Source organism: Staurois parvus, unplaced genomic scaffold, assembly GCF_062004578.1.
Source record: "Staurois parvus isolate SC_StPar_1 unplaced genomic scaffold, SC_StPar_1.0 ptg000928l, whole genome shotgun sequence".
NCBI classification, from domain to species: Eukaryota; Metazoa; Chordata; class Amphibia; order Anura; family Ranidae; genus Staurois; species Staurois parvus.
Window position 1 is genome coordinate 612343 of NW_028318724.1, and position 19426 is coordinate 631768.

At 38.2% G+C, this 19426-nt stretch overlaps 1 protein-coding gene across 1 annotated transcript in view; it reads right to left on the reverse strand.

Annotated features, from left to right (window-relative positions):
• Positions 1–1994: 1994 nt before the first annotated feature.
• WRNIP1 (WRN helicase interacting protein 1) overlaps positions 1995–19426 on the reverse strand; it is a 134522-nt gene continuing 117090 nt past the window's right edge. The window contains exons 5-7 of the mRNA XM_089656687.1: positions 15877–16032; positions 13471–13550; positions 1995–2942 (exon numbers count right to left, since the gene is read on the reverse strand). Of these exons, the coding sequence (XP_089512813.1) occupies positions 2682–2942; positions 13471–13550; positions 15877–16032 (497 nt within the window). The 3' untranslated portion in view covers positions 1995–2681. The remainder of the gene's footprint in view (positions 2943–13470; positions 13551–15876; positions 16033–19426) is intronic.

Here is a 19426-nt window from a genome sequence, read left to right on the forward strand (position 1 = left end):
TAAAACTGATTTTTATTGATGTTTGTAATTTTTGTAATGAATGGTTGTACACATCGATTGTAATTTTTATATCAATTAGTTCAAATGCTCAAATGGATCACATGTATATATGAATTTATATGTTCTTTAAGTTTATTGCCCTTTATTGATTGGTTGTGTAATGGATTGCACCGCTTTACAACAATTGTTTTTTTAACAATTGTACTTTGCATTTGAATTGTCTGCATTTCTGGTCAGTTTGCACCTTAGCATTGTTTGGAGACGCATGAAATTTGAAACATTTATAAATTAAATTCACTTTTTAAGTGCAGCATGTTTTATACTCAATAAGTCTCTGGAAGCAGAGACATCATTTACTACTAATACATGTTTACAAAATACAGGCACATGCTGACGCATGTAGCTTTTACTAGCTAATCAGTGAAAATAATTTATACAGAAAAAATAATTTTAATTCTATATTCTTACATAGAATAATGCTGCAGTGCAGATCAGCAATGAAACAAAATGCACACTTTTAAAATTTTGAAAATTTGATTCCATTTTTTTAAATTAAAGATATGCTGTCACTGTCTGCATATACACTATATTGCCAAAAGTATTGGAACACCCCTCCAAATCATTGAATTCAGGTGTTCCAATCACCTCCATGGCCACGTGTATAAAATCAAGCACCTAGCCATGCAGACTGTTTCTACCAACAATTTTGAAAGAATGGGTTACTCTCAGGAGCGCAATGAATGCAAGCATGGTACCGTGATAGGTTGCCACCTGTGCAATAAGTCCATCCGTGAAATTTACCTGCTACTAAATATTCCACGGTCAACTGTTAGTGGTATTATGAAAAAAAAATGGAAGCAACTGGGAACAAACAACAACATGAAGTGGTAGGCCACATAAAAGGACAGAGCGGGGTCAGCAAACGCACAGTGCGCAGAAGGCCAACTGTCTGTTGAGTCAATCGCTAAAGACCTCCAAATGTTGTGTGTCCTTCAGATAACCCCAAAACAGTGTGTAGAGAGCTTCGTGGAATGGGTTTCCATGGCCGAACAGCTGCATCCGAGCCTTACATCACCAAGTGCAATGCAAAGTGTGGTATGCAGTGGTTGAAAGTATGCTGCTACTTGACTTGAGATCAGTGGAGACGTGTTCTCTGGTGTGAAGAACCACGCTTCTCTGTCTGGTAATCTGATGGACATGCCTGGGTTTGGATGTTGCCAGGAGAAGGGTACTCGCCTGACTGCATTGTGCCAAGTGTAAAATTTGGTGGAGGAGCGATTATGGTGTGGGGTTGATTTCAGGGGTTGGGCTTGGTCCCTTAGTTCCAGTGAAGAGAATTCTTAAGGCGTCAGCAAACCAAGATATTTTGGACAAATTCATGCTCCCAACTTTGTGCGAACAGTTTGGGGATGGCCCCTTCCTGTTCCAACATGACTGCACACCAGTGCACAAAGCAAGGTCTATAAAGAAATAGATGAGCGAGTTTGGGGTGGAGGAACTTGATTGGCCTGCACAGAGTCCTGACCTCAACCCAATAGAACACCTTTGGGATGAATTAGAGTGGAGACTGTGAGCCAGGCCTTCTAGTCTGACATTAGTATCTGACCTCACAAATTTGCTTCTGGAATGGTCAAACATTCCCACAGACACACTCCTAAACCTTGCGGACAGTCTTCCCAGAAGATTTGAAGCTGTAATAGCTGCAAAGAGTGGGCCAACTCAATTTTGAACCCTACGGACTAAGACTGTGATGTCATTAAAATTCATGTGCATGTAAAAGTAGGTGTCCCAATACTTTTGGCAATATAGAATATTTGCAGCAGCCTTCCAAACGTTCTTGTCAATGAATCTTAGGACGATTTGGGAGACTGCTGCAGGAAGGTGCACTCCATACATCTGCTTGACATCCCCTATCCCCTTCCTTCCCATGTTACAGAGGCTCTTAAAAGTTATCATTTTGGGATGACACAAATAGGCAGGACAATGGCCATTGATGATGTGCAAAACCCAGTATTTTATTAGCGAACAATAGGAAATCATCATTTGAATAATTGCATAGCATTTATTTATAATAAGCATTGCCTTCAAGGGACATGAATTGTTTTTCTGAATATTTATCTAGAATAAAAATATTTTGGGTTAATGAACTTGAGAAAAGCTACTTCATATGGTGTAGGAAGCCTCACTTGTAGAGTCTGTCATAATCCTTATAAAAGGGTCTTTGGTCGATGGATCTTGTTTTGCTCCAGAACCGCTTCTTGCTCTGTACATGGTTTGGAATGCAAAAAAGGCTTGTGGCAAATCAAATGCAGGTCAAAATATATGCTGCAGGACAAATGCACCTGCAATGAATCTGAAATTATCTCAACAAACTGCATGCACCCATCAAATCCTGTTGGCACAGGCCCTAATCCTTTCCCTGGCAGTTCTTTTGCGCAAGCAATGTATGTTCATGTATTTGTCTTATTTCCAGCCATCTAGAAGAATACAATACAAACTATAAAGTGCTCAATTATAAAAATAAGAAATGTTACAAGGATATTATAAAATGAAACATCAAAAATAAGCACTTGGAGCAATTAGTAATTAGGTTTGGAAGTGCCCTGATAACAGCACATTTGAGACATTATATGTACATCTCAAAATGTTCACAGAACATAGTTAAGGCAGAGACATCTAACTCAAACAAATTTGATCCCCTTCATTTCTGGAGGCAAGTAATTTTGCTCTACTGGCTCACTAAACATAGGATTATACTTATAGCCTTTACCATAACCCAAATTCTTCATTAGTTTAGTGGGTGCATTCCGCAGATGGAGTGGAACTGGTGGAAGTGGCCCCTTATGGTTCTTCAAGCACTCCTTCACTTTTTTGTATGCACTATAAGCAACAATTGATTTTGGTGCTTGGGCTAAGTACATAACACACTGAGCCAATATAACCTGTAAGAAAACAAACATATTTAAAACATGTAAAATACCTGCATTTATTTACCTACATCAGTTATAATATTAGGATATAAATAGTGAATACTTGTGAGCTATTATGAATGAGGCATTCAGTGGGTAATGTAAAATTGTCTACTGATAAAATGTGCTTGGTGCGCTGGCACTTGCACAGACTCACTTGCTAGTGTGTATACAATATTATAAATAAATTTATAGTGCCGCGCTCCTATTTACTTGTATATATAACTTAATCCTTGGGGTACATGAATTGATATCTGAAACAATACATAAATCACTGTGACTAGTGAATAAAAATAATCAATAATAAATAATAGTAAATCAATTTTGAATCACTATGACTGGTGAATCAATAAAAATAGATAAATTTAAATATGGATAGATCAACAACCTTCATAAATGTGACTAATATCAATCAATAAAAAATCCTTAATTAAATGTGACTGTAAAAGGATGAAACTAAGATAAATACAATCCTAAATCTGTGCCACTCTGATCTGATGTGATCACTCCATCTATATTGTGCAAAAGCATACATAAATGTGCAAGTGCAAATAATACAATTCATAAAATAAAATAAAATAAAAAGTCTTTCAAATAAGTGCAATGTGCAGGTGAATTCCTTTTTTACTTATGTGAGCATACAGAAACTGATTAGGAAGCTCAATTTAAAAAAGTACTATGCTAGTAATCCTATTACACATAATACCGGAGCAATAGAACACACTACATGTAGTCAACTCAAGAACAAATCAGTTTTTAATCCCCAGATTGGAGATAATAAGTATATAGACACGTTTAAATATATGATATTGCAAGATTTGGAATCCCTCCGGATCAAAAAACCAAAAATGGCGACCAATCTCAAGAGAGGCCTAGATACATTGAAAAAGAGGAATGATATTGTAGTATGTCCAGCGGATAAGGGAGGGGGCATAGTGATACAATCAAGGACCTACTATGAATCAATTATGACAGAAATGCTTAATGATAAAGATACATATGAAGTGCTAATTAATAACCCTACCAAGGAATATAAGAAAAAGCTAATAAAACTAGTTTCATATGGGAAAAAGAAGGGAGTGATAAATGAGAAAGAACATGAATATCTAGTACCATCAGTATGTAGACTACCCATCATGTATTCAGTTCCTAAAATTCACAAAAATAGTACCAATCCGCCAGGCAGACCCATTATAAATGGGATAGATTCACTCACAGCGAGACTGGGTGAATATGTAGACAATTATTTGCAGCCATTAGTAACTAAAACTAGAGCATACTTAAGGGATACAAAACATGTAATACAGGAAATGAAGGACATACAAATAGACAAAAACACGCTTCTGAGCACAGCAGATGTAGCAGCATCGTACACCAACATAGATCATCAGGGGCCATAGAAGCAGCCAAATGGGCGCTCAACAAATACGGAAATATCCCCAATAGACATAAAAAATTTATTATAAAATGTTTAAAATTTTGTCTCACTCACAACTATTTCTGGTATGGTAAAACATACTATTCCCAAAGAAGAGGAGTAGCTATGGGCGCTAAATTCACCCCTAGCATTGCTAATCTTTATATGGCGAAATGGGAAGATGAATCAGTGTTTCAGAATACGAAAACAGAAATAGTAACATACAAGAGGTACATTGATGACCTACTGGTTGTATGGAATGGTGAAAAAGAAGAACTCACTAAATTCTATGATGACCTAAATAGGAACGAAGCAAATATAAAATTGAGCTATGATATACATGAAACCTCCATAAATTTTCTAGATATTCAAATTTTTAAAGAGGGAATACAATTATACACAAAAAAACATTTTAAATCAGTTGATAGAAATGCATACATCCCCATAGACAGCTGCCATCACAAAGCGTGGTTAACAAATATCCCCAGAGGCCAACTTATTAGGCTGAAAAGGAACTGTACAAAAATGAAGGACTATGTAGAACAAAGTGGAATAATATCAGAAAGATTTATAAACAAAGGGTATAAAAAAGAAATAATACAAAAGGAAAGGGAGAAAGTAGGCTTTATGGATCGTAATAAACTGATAGCAGATAAACAAAAAGAGAACACTGAAAAGGAGGAACTATCAGTAGTGTTACAATATAACACACAGTACAAATCAGTACAAAACATAATAAAGAAACACTGGAAGATTCTAACATTAGATAAGCACTTGAAAAATAATATCCCAGAAATACCAAGGTTTATATACAAAAAAGCTCCCAACATTAGAGATAATGTTGTCAAAAATATAATAGCACCACCTATTAAAAATCATCAAATAAGTTTCTTTCAGGGAAAGGGGTTCTATACTTGTGGTAGATGCTACAGTTGCATCAGATTGGTAAATAACCCCAGGAGAAGATTCACATTTCAGAACCCCACAAGTGGAAAAGAATATACTATCCAACAATTTATATCATGTGATACAAGAGGGGTTATCTATGCTCTGAAATGCCCATGCAACCTGATATACATTGGTCGCACTAAAAGGATGCTTAGAGAACGAATAAAAGAACATGTATACAATATAAATAGGGGATACAAATATCATCACTTATCACAGCACTTTAAGAAATACCATAATAAAGATGCAAGGAAATTAGAGTTCTGGGGTATAGAAAAACATGTACAACACTGGAGGGGTGACAACCTGGTAAGGGAAATCAGCAAGAAGGAATCGAAGTGGATCTATGAAATGGGTTGTCTAGCTCCCAATGGGTTAAACAAGGAGTTTGACCTCGCATGTTTTATCAGTAATAAATAAGTATGCAGACGGAGATAGCATGTAATCATACTCTGAGGTCCATTAATTACTCATAGCCTGGGGTTGGTTTTATAAAATTTTATTTTTGATATATTCTTAATAATTTTTAATTAATTCTTTAGGCTTATTTTAGCTGGTTTTAAAAAAATGTGAGCATAATAATACATATATATGTATAGAGCTTACATATTATAAATAATAAAATAAATTTAATCAAATTAAGTATCCCTTTAACAATAAGGGTACAAAAGGATTTGTATAAGATGATGTGATATACTAATTACAATATAACATTGATAATATTAGGCCAGATAAAAAACGATATGTATGGCGTCCATAATTGATGCTTTTATTTTTTATATGCATCAGTAAAAATATAATTCACTTTTAATTTTTAATTTCTAATTTTTAAATTTTTAATTTCATCTGTATGTTTTAATATTTAATTTCAGAATAATAAAGATTGTCTAAGGTTTTTAGGTAGCCTGCCTAAGGGTATATATAAGGTATAGGCATTTGCCATTTTGTATAAACTGCAATATAAGAGATGGAACACAACTGACCCGATTAGCAACGTCTGACAGACAGATACAATCTTGCACTCGTGTGGATCCACATGAACAAGTACTGGGTTTCAATATAGCTAAAGAAAATCACTGGGAAAATGGCCGCGCCCATGTGGGCTTCGGTAAAATGGCGGCCGAGAGATATATATAGGTGAATGGGCAAAGTCGTGGCATCCAATCATTTCTCCCTGATGAAGTCACGTGACCCTGTGACGCAACGCGTAGGGGAGGGGCTCTGACGTCACGACGTTGCATCGGAGAGGCTCGGTGATTCCAGTGCAGACGGAGGCAGGCAGCATAACAGCGGCAGAGGATTACTCACTCACTGAATGTTATCATCTATGCTGTCCTGGATCACATAAGAGCCATATACCGCTGTGTAATACCGCAACTGGCAGCAATAAATTTCCTTTACATATAAGGATAAGGCACCATGGTCTTTTTTCTTCTCTCTTTCAATTGACCCACATTCCCCATGCTGGTGAAAGGAGGACTTGAGAAGGTGGTGACCCCAGGAGGGGAATTAGGAGATTCCTAGAGAGCTGGTCAAAATATCCATTTATGAGCAGCTGCACAAGGGGAAAGAGGAGAGTACAGGAGAATCCCTACAGATCCACACCTATCTTCTGGAACATCTCACATAAGAGTATCATCCCATCAATCCTGGAAGGATTAAAAGCTTATTTGCCTGAATTTATTTAGGCAAATATTAAGGTGAGCGCATAGGGAGACCACTAAGCACTCGGCGAGAGGGAATAAGGAATTCACCTGCACATTGCACTTATTTGAAAGACTTTTTATTTTATTTTATGAATTGTATTATTTGCACTTGCACATTTATGTATGCTTTTGCACAATATAGATGGAGTGATCACATCAGATCAGAGTGGCACAGATTTAGGATTGTATTTATCTTAGTTTCATCCTTTTACAGTCACATTTAATTAAGGATTTTTTATTGATTGATATCAGTCACATTTATGAAGGTTGTTGATCTATCCATGTTTAAATTTATCTATTTTTATTGATTCACCAGTCATAGTGATTCACAATTGATTTACTATTATTTATTATTGATTATTTTTATTCACTAGTCACAGTGATTTATGTATTGTTTCAGATATCAATTCATATAATATTAGGATAACTGTAAAACACATTTATATTGAACAAAGCAATGATCTACTGATTAATCACCACGATGACTAAATGAAAAATTCACCTTTAAAATACAAGTTCACTAAAAAAAAACAACTCAAACATAAGAATGAATGGGCCACAGCAAGCATGAACATTCTGACTATGGACTGGTAGGGAACATTTTTAATAAAGGGCTGTGTGGAGCCAGGCAGGGTACACAATGAAGACAGATGGAAGCTAAGGATTACCAGAGTGGGCAAAGTAACAGTTTCAATTTACTGTACAGACTCTTAAAACGGAACTCCAGACAAAAACCTACATCCACAGAAGAAATATATATAATGGAGATGTTTTAACTCTCAAATGTTCTTTGCAGTACAGTTGGGAAACACTTGTGGGTCTTCTTCCTCCCCCAGCCTGTGCCTGGGCAGTACGGGAGAGAATGCACATTATTAAACCCTAATCTATTACTCTATCGGCTTCTGTCCATGTGCTTATTTAGAGCACATGAGAAACCTTCTGCCCGGCTCCTTGTGCTGTTTTTACCTCTCCTTGTTTGAGCTCTGATGTACAGGGACTGCAGGAAGCTTAGGCTCTTACACTGCTTGCATTAAAAGAATATATAGTGTATTAATGACTATAGAGCTACATTAACTTTTATACAGTCAGGTCCATAAATATTGGGACATCGACACAATTCTAACATTTTTGGCTCTATACACCACCACAATGGATTTGAAATGAAACGAACAAGATGTGCTTTAACTGCAGACTGCCAGCTTTAATTTGAGGGTATTTGCATCCAAATCAGGTGAACGGTGTAGGAATTACAACAGTTTGCATATGTGCCTCCCACTTGTTAAGGGACCAAAAGTAATGGGACAGAATCATATATCAAACTTTCACTTTTTAATACTTGGTTGCAAATCCTTTGCAGTCAGTTACAGCCTGAAGTCTGGAACGCATAGACATCACCAGACGCTGGATTTCATCCCCGGTGATGCTCTGCCAGGCCTCTACTGCAACTGTCTTCAGTTCCTGCTTGTTCTTGGGGCATTTTACCTTCAGTTTTGTCTTCAGCAAGTGAAATGCATGCTCAATCGGATTCAGGTCAGGTGATTGACTTGGCCATTGCATAACATTCCACTTCTTCCCTTAAAAAACTCTTTGGTTGCTTTTGCAGTATGCTTTGGGTCATTGTCCATCTGCACTGTGAAGCGGCGTCCAATGAGTTCTGAAGCATTTGGCTGACTATGAGCAGATAATATTGCCCGAAACACTTCAGAATTCATCCGGCTGCTTTTGTCAGCAGTCACATCATCAATAAATACAAGAGAACCAGTTCCATTGGCAGCCATACATGCCCACGCCATGACACTACCACCACCATGCTTCACTGATGAGGTGGTATGCTTAGGATCATGAGCAGTTCCTTTCCTTCTCCATACTCTTCTCTTCCCATCACTCTGGTACAAGTTGATCTTGGTCTCATCTGTCCATAGGATGTTGTTCCAGAACTGTGAAGGCTTTTTTAGTTGTCGTTTGGCAAACTCTAATCTGGCCTTCCTGTTTTTGAGGCTCACCAATGGTTTACATCTTGTGGTGAACCCTCTGTATTCACTCTGGTGAAGTCTTCTCTTGATTGTTGACTTTGACACACATACACCTACCTCCTGGAGAGTGTTCTTGATCTGGCCAACTGTTGTGAAGGGTGTTTTCTTCACCAGGGAAAGAATTCTTCAGTCATCCACCACCGTTGTTTTCCGTGGTCTTCCGGGTCTTTTGGTGTTGCTGAGCTCACCGGTGCGTTCCTTCTTTTTAAGAAAGTTCCAAACAGTTGTTTTGGCCACGTCTAATGTTTTTGCTATCTCTCTGATGGGTTTGTTTTGTTTTTTCAGCCTAATGATGGCTTGCTTCACTGATAGTGACAGCTCTTTGGATCTCATCTTGAGAGTTGACAGCAACAAATTCCAAATGCAAATAGCACACTTGAAATGAACTTTGGACCTTTTATCTGCTCATTGTAATTGGGATAATGAGGGAATAACACACACCTGGCCATGGAAGAGCTGAGAAGCCAATTGTCCCATTACTTTTGGTCCCTTAACAAGTGGGAGGCACATATGCAAACTGTTGTAATTCCTACACCGTTCACCTGATTTGGATGTAAATACCCTCAAATTAAAGCTGACAGTCTGCAGTTAAAGCACATCTTGTTCGTTTCATTTCAAATCTATTGTGGTGGTGTATAGAGCCAAAAATGTTAGAAATGTGTCTGTCCCAATATTTATGGACCTGACTGTATCTACCTGGAGTTCAGCTTTAGGAGTGTTTACCTTTACCTTTCACTCTCTTTTATTGTCAATTTTACCAACCAGCCTGTCTACAGGCTGCGCAGCATTGTGTGGAAGCAGAGTCATCTGTTCCCCTAAACGTGAAAGGTCTTCTACAAATTTAAAGTCCAAATTTAGCTAAAATGAAAAACAAACATCAGCACAAGAGACATAACTTATGGTTATTATGGCGTGTCTTTTGTGTTGATTCTTCTTCTTTATCTCAGGATATCTTTTAATCCGACCCTGCCCCCACACCACCTCAATCTTACAGTACGGTGGTGGTTAATACAGCTAAAGAGCTGTCAGAAGCTCTCATCAAGACAGCTTGACTATGCAAACCCTTTCTTGCCAGATCCGCCATTCATAGAAACTGTACTACCAGAAGATTTATCCTGAAAGAAGAAGAATCTAAACATCATACTATCTGCAAGTTATGTCCCCTGTGCTGATTTTTAGGTTTTTTATTTTAGCTTAATTTGGCTTGTAGGAGCAAAGCAAGACAAAGAGGGCAGAGTGAAAAGTAAATGCTTCCTAGGTTTTCTACAATATAGTGAACCTGTTACTTTTACACTTGCAGTTTTGCTTAAAGGTTAAGTTCAGCCAGCAGAGTACTGCACCTGCGATCAGCATATCGCGGGTACAATCTCATACTCCTGCACACACTGCCTAATGCTCTTTTGCCCATACCTCTGTAAGGAATGCCATTTTCAGAGCTGTAGGCAGTGTGAATAAACTACAGGCCTGCCCGCAGTTCATTCAAGCTACAGGTCCATCTGCCGTGGTGGCAGTCAGTACTTGTAGTTTATTAATTCACTGGAATCTGTGAATAAATTATGCAGCGGTGTGGGGTGGAGTGGGGGGAAAGGGGGCAGGGGCTAGAACATGTTACATGTTTCACCCTGAATACGGGTGGAACATGTATCATGTTCCAAAATGTAAGCTTATTGTTTAAGCATATCAATGATTACAGTAGTTGTAAAAGTGGTACACAAGAGATATTCAGGGGGACTGTAGCTACAGATGTTAGAGAGGGCTTCTCTTTAAGCTTATGTACTTCTGGTTTAGAATATGGAAATACTAAAGGGCCACATACGCACTAAGTTTATCAGCAGTAGTGCTTTATCATTTGTATTCCAATCAGTTTATTAACTTTTTTCCACATTTACAGGGGGGAAAAAAAATTACTTTGTCTGACCCAAAAGAGTCGCACAAGAAAAAACAAAACACAACAACAAATCAAACTAGATCATAGTCAGCACAACAGGAGGACACAAGACAGCAAGCAGCAGTAACTAGTAGTCCATTACCTCCTAGTATATTAAAGAATTAAATACACTATGACCCCACTCGCAAAGTAAGCGTAGAGCTTACATGTGGTGGGGTGGGCCAAAGTTGTTTCCTTGGTTATACTGACCAACAACAATAAACTCATGGTATTCTTGAGAGGCCAACGGTAATTTAAGGGATCAAAACACTGCAAAATAATGTCCACTGGTTCTTATTGTAACAAGAAGTCAAAGAAAAAAAGAAAACGGAAAGTGCAAAGTGAGGTTGCCAAGAGTAAGGAGGAAGGTTTCTCCCAAGCCCACTCATTCTAGTGAGAGATGTCTAAGCCAGGGTCCCAGGTCTTATCGAATTTTGTAAAATTATTCTGGATAGTGCACATAAGTTTACTATTAATCATGATCCAGTTTAGTATTTGATAGATATAATCTATTTGTACCACAGTTTGTTTCCAACTCCTCGCTGTAGTAATTTTAGCTGTCAATAATATATACGAAATTAGTCGTCCAGTCCGTTTAGGAATGGCTGAGTCTAATTTCTGAAACAAGTCCACTTCTGGAGATCGGGGAATATTCGTGCACGTAACTGACCAGATAACGGTAAAGATTTTTATCCAGAATCTGGTTACATTAGGGCATTTCCACCAAACATGGTGCATGGTACCTTGATGACCGCAATGTCTAAAACAGGCTGAAGATGTCGGTGAATGCATTTGAGTGGTCCTGATTAGATAATCATAAAAGTTTTATAATTCGCTTCTATAAAGGTTGAATTAATAGAGACTTTAGATAGATTGTTGGCAATATCCTGCCACTCCGATAAGTCTAAAGTTATATTTAGATCTTGTTCCCAAAGTTTAATGTAGGAAAGTATACAATTCAGATCAATTAGTAGGTTAGTAGGTTATATATCTCTTCACCAAGAACATAGATTGGCAGAATACTTCAATGTCAAAATCAGGGGGACCATCAAGAGGCCGATGTTTGGTTGTGCTTTGTTATTTTATATGACAAGGGCAATTGGGTATATTTTCCCATGTAAATAGAACGCGATATTATGCTGTTCACAAAAATCATTCATAAGCATAATGTCCCAAAATTACAAAAAAATTCTGCTGTATATCATAATATTCTATAAGAACTTTTTTCACCAGCTTTCTCAAAGCAATAGCAAAGTCCACTTTTTAAGTTATACTTACAGGTAAGCCTATAATAAGGCTTACCTGTAAGCACAATGAATATCTCCTAAACATACACGGTTTAAGAGAGATTTACTTTAGCAGCATGCACACTGCACTCTGAATGGACGGTGCCGTTCATTCAGAGCTCTGTGCAGCAGCTGTGACTCCTGTGCACATGCGCGGGACTAACGTCATCGCAGCTCGGCTACTCAAGGAGCTGAAGCCTGCAGACCCAGAAGGAAGACCAGGTGAAGATGGAGGCCTGCAAGAGGTGAAAGTGCACTACTGGAGAGCTTAGTTTTAGCGCAAGTCTGATATAATGTGCTAGTATGCATCATACACTAGCACATTATATTATTCTGCAGGAACTCTTTTTTTTTTTTTTGTGGTTTACTAAAACATTATTAACAAGAATGCTATTAAAAACGGGTCCTTTGCTATCTTGACAAGAAAAAAAATGTTTCATTGACAAGAGTAAGAATAATAGGATTAATTGATAATTCCAGACAAAAAAAATAAATAACATTTTTACAGTAGTATGTAAATGCCATACTTCAATATTTACTGTCCAACCGCTATGTGCATAATAACTTGTGTTTGATTTTATTACATTGGCCAGAATACCTTTTCTATGACTTACTGCTTACTTGTTTAAATAGAAACTAGGCCTGCAATTACGGGAACTGTGACTTTTGCATTTGGCATTCTATTGTTCATGCTGCACAGGGTGAAACCTATTTATACAGTCTTCATCATGGTATAAAGGATTGTAGACACTATGCATTACATTTGTATTCCTGTGGTGGTATTTAATCCATGTTACGTCAATGTTAGGTTGTAAACTTTAGTGAATACATATGAAAACTATTTCAACTGTAGCCAGAAACTGGTATCTAAGCTTCCTGATTCTTTTTACCTCAACCCTTGATGCCTGCTCATCATTTACATCAATAAAGCAGTACGGTGTTTCACTTTTACATTTCTTATGTTTACTTATGTATTATGGTAAGACTGCCATGTAGCATTATCTATCAGATGATTTCATACTGCACAACAGTCCACGTTTCTTAAACTAAACCTTAAACAATAAAGGAGTTAAAAGGCAGACTATCATGATTCAAACTGCAAAATGTCACATGGAATTAAAGTTACACTTGTGCACCTAGATAATGACAAAGCCTTGTGATAAGTATAGCAAAAAGTAACTTGCATCACATTCCGGCATTCCAATAAAATGGCAGGCTTGATAAGCTGACACTGCTTGAGTTAAAGCCAAGGGATCAGCTAGTCCTGGTTAACAAGAAAATAAAACATTATTATAAATCCAAATACCCAAAAAAAACCATAATATACAAAAAGCTTCAAATTCTTCTCTTCAAAAATCAAAAACTTAAATTTTAATTCTCTCTGTAAATCATTACCCAAATAATGTAAACAAATGTAAAAGAAACTTGAAGGCCAATTAAATGTTCACTTTAAATCAGTTAAAAATATTACAGTTATATCTAAAAAGGTGTTCAAAGTCTTACAGGTTTTGTTTTGTTTTAAAATGCAGCTACAGCCTAAGCAGCAAAACTTGCTACTATTCTGCAGAGTGGGGTTTTCTGTTTAGAAGCAGTGATCTCTCTGTAGAGGTCAGATAACCCGTTGCTAATTCAGATTGAAGGGCTATAGGTCTCAATAGAGGGTTTGTTGGACTCTGCAGAGAGAGCTCACAGCTTCTTCAAAGAAAGCAAGGGTACCGCTCTGCTCCTGCTGGCAGGGGACACTCTTTTATACTCTCTTAAGGAGAAAAAAAAAGTTTAAATTGCACAAGTTTAATTGCACAATATCCTTCAAGCTGTGACACAGACATAGGCTACATTCAGATGGCTGAACAACTACAGCTGCCTCTGGAAGCAGCAACACTCTGTGCTATGACCGCTTACAAAAAAGCCAATTAGCTGCAGCCAGTCTGTGTCTAGCCAAAACGCTGCAGAAATGCTGACCTGGATGCACACTGGTTGCGCTCAGGGTTGGAATTTACATGTAAGAGCTCAGATAAGCAGTAAGGGCTCATGCACACAAGGCTTGACCACTTGAAGACCAAGCATTTTCCAGGACATTTTGTTTACAAGTTTAAATCAGTATTTTTTGCTAGAAAATTATTTAGAACCCCCAAACATTACTTTTTCTTTTAGCAAAGACCCTAGAGAATGACTTGGTGATTGTTGCAATTTTATTTTACATGGTATTTACGTACTTTTTTGGAAAAAATACACTTTAGTGAATTAAAAAACAAAAAAGATATACTTAAATTTGGTTTCTAAAATATGAAAGGGGATGTTACGGCGAGTAAATGGATACCTAACATGTCATGCTTTAAAATTGTGCACGCTTGTGGAATGGTACTTAAAAATCTCCATAGGTGACGCTTTAGACATTTTTACAGGTTATCTGTATAGAGTTACAGAGGAGGTCTAGAGCTAGAATTATTGCTGCTGCTCTAATGTTCACGGCAATACCTCACGTGTGCTGTGAACATGGTTTACATATGGATGTGTGATTACACAAAAATAAAGCTATTTGCATTTACCGTTCATTCATGCCAATTGCTAGAATAAATTAATATTCTGGCTAATGGAACCCATTAACACTCAAATGCTTGACATGCCTGAATGCACCTAAATGCGTGTGCAAAACGTGGCTTTGGACATGTTTTTAAGCACCTTTTCTCCTGCCAGGGGAAACGGAGTTCAGAGTAGTTGAGCAAACGCCCAGTGTGCATGAGGCCTTACATGCGAACAGCAATGGCGCCCGCCATAGATTTGAGTACAAAACTTACAGCAGCTGCAGATCGAACAGTGTTTTCTAGCAGCATTTGCAAGTGCCAGAAAAAAATCTACTGATTCTTGTTTGAAATCACCTTAGTTATTTTTTAGGCTTTTTCCCCTATGTTTTCACCTGGTGATCTGGCCAGTAACCCACCTCCTGTATTAAGAATGCCCCCACTTGGGAAGAAGAAGCATAGGGGGCACCTTTGGACAGCAGCATTGTCAGCCTGGGGGGAGGGCAGTGTAAGATGCACTAGGAGATTTTAATACACTAAAACTGAAGCCAAATTTTATAAGCAGTTACAGCACATAGCTGTTTTCTTTTGGGATAAAGGGATAATTAAAAGCTGATCACTGTAAACACCCCTGTCAGTGGTAAATAGTTTGTCTCATCCCTGTAACTGATACAATCTACAAAAGGAAACAGACTTATTGGCTGGATCACCAAATGAAAACAGAAGAAACCCTAAAAAAAAAAAACTAATGCAGCCACTACATCCAAGAATTGGTTAGTTGCAAAACAAATACATGTTTGTTTTTGGGTTTTATACCGATTTAAAGCTATCATTACGCAATACAACAGAATATAAAAAAAAAAAATAATTCTCTTTAAAATTCTGTTACCATCAATCTTGTGAATTTTTAATAATGGCAATTTCTAATAACGTTGGGTGTGATTAAATGTTTCATGGTACCACCTGCTCATTAAGGTGAATCTAAAAGGTCTCAAAATTTAGCAGTATATTGTGACATGACTCAATAGCCACGGACATCGATGAGGTGGCTGAACAAGAATTACATACCTATATCTTCACTTGCAAATCTTACTAGACGTCTAGCCACATAAAGGGGGTCTTCTCCACCTTCAAGCATTCGACCAAGCCAATATAAAGAGGCATTCTGATCAGATCCTCGCATAGATTTGTGCAATGCCGATATACAGTTGTAGTGTTCCTCCCCTAAAAAGAAAAGTCAGCAACATAAAATATTAGCAATATCACTCTTTTTAAACGCAGTTTACATAACATTTGGCTCCTGTATAAATTGGCTTTAGTATGTGTATGTATGAATATGAGCTAGAAACCTTAGGTTGTAAGCTCCCTGAGGGTAGGGGCTGAAGTGAATGAGAATATATTTACAGTTGTTTTCAAAATAATAGCAGTCAGACATCACTAACCTGATCAATCACTGATTTTGGTAGGAATGATATTTCTACATGGCAAATAATTTACTAGCAGGTGTAGTAGAGTAATAGAAATCCAACAGACCCAACAGTCATGACATGCATGCTGCTGATTCTGTGTAATTGAATCACTAATTGAAAGGGGCATGTTCAAAATAATAGCAGTGTGGGGTTCTATTAGTGAGGTCATTCATTCTATGAAAAACAGGTGGCAATTATTGCCCTTATTTAAGGAAGGAAGGCAGCAAATGTTGTACATTCTGGTTACAGTGCATTTCTCTCTGACATTCTGAGGAAAATGGGTCGTTCCAGACATTGTTCAGAAGAACAGCGTACCTTGGTTAAAAAGTTGATTGGAGAGGGGAAAACATATAAAGAAGTGCAGAAAATGATAGGCTGCTTAGCTAAAATGATCGCAAATGCTTTAAAATGGCAACCAAAACCTGAAAGACGTGGAAGAAAGCGAAAAACTACCATTCGAATGGATAGAAGAATAGCCAAAATGGCAAGGACTCAGCCAACAATCAGCTCCAGGAAGATGAAAGAAGGTGTAAAGTTACCTGTGAGTACTGTTACAATTAGAAGAGGCCTATGTGAAGCCAAGCTATCTGCAAGAAGCCCCCGCAAAGTCCCACTATTTAAAAAAAGACATGCTGAAGAGGTTACAATTTGCCAAAGAGCACATTGACTGGCCTAAAGAGAAATGGCGCAACATTTTGTGGACTGATGAAAGTAAGATTGTTCTTTTTGGGTCTAGTGGCCGGAGACAGTTTGTCAGACGACCCCCAAACACTGAATTCAAGCCACAGTACACTGTGAAGACAGTGAAGCATGGTGGTGCAAGCATCATGATATGGGGATGTTTCTCATACTACGGTGTTGGGCCTATTTATCGCATACCAGGGATCATGGATCAGTTTGAATACATCAGAATACTTGAAGAGGTCATTCTGCCTTATGCTGAAGAGGAAATGCCCTTGAAATGGGTGTTCCAACAAGACAACAACCCCAAACACACCAATAAACGTGCAACATCTTGGTTCCAGACCAACAAGATTGACGTTATGGAGTGGCCAGCCCAATCCCCGGATCTTAATCCAATAGAAAACTTGTGGGGTGACATCAAAAATGCAGTTTCACGGCAGTCACATGATCCCTAAACCCCACCGGTCCCGCCTTCTGAAACTCTTAAAGGGTCGGGAGGCACCGGAGGGAAGGGGTTAAAGATAAAGTCTAGACATTACAAAAAAAATACTATTGCAGTAGGACCCCCAGCACTGCAAGCGGTAAATGTAGGGATGCACTGAAATATCGGCGGCCAAAATGTATCAGCCGAAAACAGTGTTATCGGCATTTTGCCGATAGGAAAAAAGGTGCCGATAATAGCCACCAAAAACGCATGATTTTGCCATGTTCAGGGTGCATTTTTCATAGATCGTGTGACTAAAAAAAAAACATCAAAATGCAACACGTGCACGTTTTTGATGGGTTTTCAATTAATTTCAGGGCTGGCTAATGCAGATTGCGTTTTGTCTGTTTTGCAGTGCTTTTTGCGTTTTTGCACACATTTTTTGATGCGTTTTGCTTTTTTTAGAGTTTTTTTTGGGGGGGGGGGGCAGATTAAAAATGCATCAATACAACACATGCATTTTTGATGTGTTTTAATGCATTTTAGGCCTGGTTCACACCAATGCAGTTTACTCTTGGAATGTTTTGCAGTGCTTTCTGTGTTTTCTCCATGTGCATTTGACACGTTTTTGATGTGTTTTGCATTTTTGAATTTTTTTTTGCTCAACTTGTTCCAGGGCAGATTGAAAAAACGTATAAAAAATTTGGCAAAAATGCACTACATGCGTTTTTTGCAGTGTTTCCATTGAAGTCTACTGAACCAAAACATTTTGCATTTAAAAAAGTCCCTGACCCTTTCCAAAAATGCAGCAGCTCAAAAAAGCATATCAGTGAATGTGTCCCATAGGAAACCATGGGCAGCACAGTGGCTAAATGGTTAGCACTTCCGCCTGGCAGGACTAGGGTCGTTGGTTTGAACTCCAGCCACGGCACCTCCTGTCTGGAGTTTGCATGTTCTCCCTGTGCCTGCGTGGGTTTCCTCCGGGTACTCCGGTTTCCTCCCACACTCCAAAGACATGCTGGTAGGGTAATTGGATCCTGTCTAAATTGGCCGTTGTATACGAATGTGAGTTAGGGACCTTAGATTGTACACCCCTTGAGGGTTAGGGACTGATGTGAATGTACAATATATATGTAAAGCGCTGTGTAAATTGACAGCGCTATATAAGTACCTGAAATAAATAAATGGACTGTATGCATTTCTGCCAAAAAAACGCCATCCTAAATGGGGGGGGGTTTGGAGAGTTTTTTTACTAACCAAATATGCACCAAAAATGCGGAAAGCAGGATTTTTAACAATGCAAGGGAAGCGAAATGGACCAGTATGAAAACATACATTTCACCTTTTTTAACGCAAAATTGCCGCAAAAACTACTAGTGTGAGAGCAGCCTATTGGCCAAAAAGGTGCTGAAAATAAATTCATATTCATTTAAATTTATGATATTAATTATAAAGTCAAATACAATACAATTATATATAAAAATATATATACACTATATTGCCAAAAGTATTGGGACACCCCTCTAAATCATTGGATTCAGGTGTTCCAATCACTTCCATGGCCACAGGTGTATAAAATCAAGCAGACTGCTTCTACAAATGTGTGTGAAGGAATGGGTCGCTCTCAGGAGCTCTGTGAATTCAAGCATGGTACGGTGATAGGTTGTCACCTGTGCAATAAGCCCATCTGTGAAATTTCCTTGCTACTAAATATTCCCCGGTCAATTGTTAGTGGTATTATAACAAAGTAGCAGCTGGGAACAACAGAAACTCAGCCACCAAGTGGTAGGGCACGTAAAATGACAAAGCGGGGTCAGCGCATGCTGAAGTGCAGAGTGCACAGAAGTCGCCAACTGTCTGCAGAGTCAAAAGCTAAAGACCTCCAAACTTTGTGTGGCCTTCAGATTAGCACAACAGTGCATATTGAACTTCATGGAATGGGTCTCCATGGCCGAGCAGCTGCATCCAAGCCTTACATCACCAAGTGCAATGCAAAGTGTCAGATGCAGTGGTGTAAAGCAAGCCGCCACTGGACTCTAGA